Consider the following 2,500-nt stretch of genomic DNA (forward strand, 5'->3'; position numbering starts at 1 on the left):
TCCCGTGTGTCTCCTCCTCAGCTTCACTTGGGCGGCGTCTCGGCTGGACTGCAACCTCATCACGGCCATGACGGGCCAGGCGGTCGAGACCTTCGACAAGCAGTTCCGCGACCTCTACCTGACCTCCAGGGGCGTGTCCCTGGCCAAGGTCAAGCTGGCCAACGAGCCCACCCCGGACCCCACCCCCCAGGCCCCCCCGGCCCCGCCCTCGGCGGCCGTGGCCCGCAAACTCATCAACCCCAAGTACGCCCTGGTCACCGCCCAGGCCGCCAACGCCAGCCCCGTCTCCTCGGGGAACAACAGCAGCAACATGAACTCCTCCACCCAGAACGCCCCGGCACGCGTCCTCAAAGGCCGCGTCCGGGAGCCCGAGGCCGCCCCGCCCCTCCACCCGGGGTTGGCTCACCTGGAGAAGGCCTACCTGATCCCCTACCTGCCCGTCTGGCCCGAGCCCGACCCGCCCAGCGATGTCATCGGCTTCATCAACGTGCGCGACCCGTCTCGGCCCGACCATGCCCACCTGCAGCGCTCCCAGAGGTTCGAGACCAGCCAGGCCATCCGCTTCAGCTCCCCCTTCACCCCCCCGCCACCGGCGCCGCTGCCCGAGAAGGCCTGCCCCCGCAACGCCCAACCCCAGGCCGCGCCCGCACGTGCCGCCCAACCCCAGGTCGACGCCCCCCCTCCCCAGCCTCCCCACCCCCTGAGAGAAGAAGACACGCTCAAAGACGGCGCCCGCCTCCCTCCCCCCCAGTCCCCCGCCCCCCCCGCTGGCGGTACCTCACCTCCGCCCCCTCTCGGCGCCGACCCCCCCGCTGCCCCGCCCCCGGCCCCCCTTCCTCCTCCCCCTGTCGCCAAACCCCGCACTTTGCAGCTACTCATCAGCCCCCCCTCGGACCGGGCCGGCCAACCGCAGGTCAGCGTGGTCAGGAGGAGCTCCGTGGGCCAGGAGATGGCCGCGGAGGAGAGGAGGGCGGCGTGGGGGGGCCGCGGCCGGGACGACAGCAGCCAGGACGACGCCGGGAGCACCACCGTCTTGTGCGACAGGACGGCCGCCGACGCCGCCTCCAACCTCAGCACGACGTCCGACGAGTACTACGAGTGTAGCGACGCCGAGACGGCGGCCGCCGACCCGCTGACCAACGGGGGGGTCACGGCCGGGTCGGGCCGGGCCGGGGAGGCTCATCGGCACGGAGACGGCGTCAATATGATGGCGCGCTTCTCGCAGAGCATGCTGGACCTGCGGCCTCACGACCAGCCGCAGGAGAGAGAGACCTGGGATTACCGCCCCCACCAGCAGCAGCAGCACAGACACATAGGACAGGTGAGAGGACACACACACACACACACACACACACACAGAGGGAGAGGGGGAGGGAGAGAGGGAAAGAGAGAGGGAGGGAGGGAGAGGGGGGAACATACATACTGTAGGAGAACAAACACACACAAAGACAAAGAGAGAAAGTTAAGAGAGAGGGGGGAGGGGGGAGGGGGGGGGCAGGAGAAGAAGGTGGGGGAATATCCATGCTCTAGGTGTGTCCTCTCGGCAATCACGCTACCAGGGCAGGCTACAGCCTGTTTACATTAGGACACACCTGCGGGTTTGAATGTGAGTGTGTAGGTGTGTAGGTGTGTGTCTGTGTGGGAGTGTGAAAGGTATGTTGCCGAGAAACCAATGTGGAGCGGCAGTTAGGTGGACCGGCGGCAGTTAGGTGGACCGGCGGCAGTTAGGTGGACTGGCAGCGGTGGTAAGCCTCGGGCACACAGAGACGTCACCCTTTTGTTTGTCCCAGGGACCAACCAGCAAGCGAGGTTCCTTCCCCTTCCCCGTGCCGCCATCACTCAAAATGGCCGCCAGACAAGTGCCTTGATATACAGTACCAGTCAAAAGTTTGGACACACCTTGCCAAGAGTGGGCAAAGCTGTCATCAAAGCAAAAGGTGGCTACTTTGAAGAATCTAAAATATAAACCATATTCTGGTTTGTTTAACACTTTTTTGTTTACTACATAATTCCATATGTGTTCCTTCCTAGTTTTGATGTCTTCGATATTAACCTACAATGTAGAAAATAATAAAAACAAAGGAAAACCATCGAATGAGAAGGTGTGTCCAAACGCTTGACTGGTACTGTATGTGAATATGAATATGTGAGGAAAACCTGCTGTAGGGCTCTCGGAATTCTAGTTCAACCAGAGCTCAGTTTCTATACGACAACTGCTTTTAGGGCTCAGTAACGTCAAGTTCGGTGAGAAATAACACTCCCGGGCTCTTTAACTTCAACCGTAGTGTTGTCAACCCCTACCGGTTCTGGAACATGCGGTTCCACCTTAAAGCGGTGTTTCGGCGTGGGAGAACAACCCCCTTGGGTTTTAGTTTTTAGTAGCTCGCAGGCTAAAACGAGGCTACTGTGGAATTATGTGGTGGCGTGTCCTCGCAAATCACGCGTCTGGCCAAAAGCCTCTGTGGTCAAACTGTGGGATTGTTGGCTTTGCTTGTTCAGT

General features: G+C 61.2%; 3 protein-coding genes across 3 annotated transcripts in view; 2 read left to right on the forward strand and 1 right to left on the reverse strand.

The window, feature by feature from the left end:
* The window catches only part of syngr1b (synaptogyrin 1b), a gene marked incomplete at both ends in the record, with an annotated part of 181,636 nt that overhangs the window by 80,559 nt on the left and 98,577 nt on the right, over positions 1-2,500 (forward strand). The window lies entirely within an intron of this gene.
* slc5a10 (solute carrier family 5 member 10) overlaps positions 1-2,500 on the reverse strand; it is an 18,815-nt gene that overhangs the window by 11,549 nt on the left and 4,766 nt on the right. The gene's annotated exons all lie outside the window — the stretch shown is intronic.
* fam83gb (family with sequence similarity 83 member Gb) overlaps positions 1-2,500 on the forward strand; it is an 8,542-nt gene that overhangs the window by 4,756 nt on the left and 1,286 nt on the right. The window contains exon 4 of the mRNA XM_083694025.1: positions 22-1,321. Within this exon, the coding sequence (XP_083550151.1) occupies positions 22-1,321 (1,300 nt within the window). The remainder of the gene's footprint in view (positions 1-21; positions 1,322-2,500) is intronic.

Source organism: Argentina silus, assembly GCF_951799395.1.
Source record: "Argentina silus genome assembly, chromosome: 22".
Taxonomy (NCBI): Eukaryota; Metazoa; Chordata; class Actinopteri; order Argentiniformes; family Argentinidae; genus Argentina; species Argentina silus.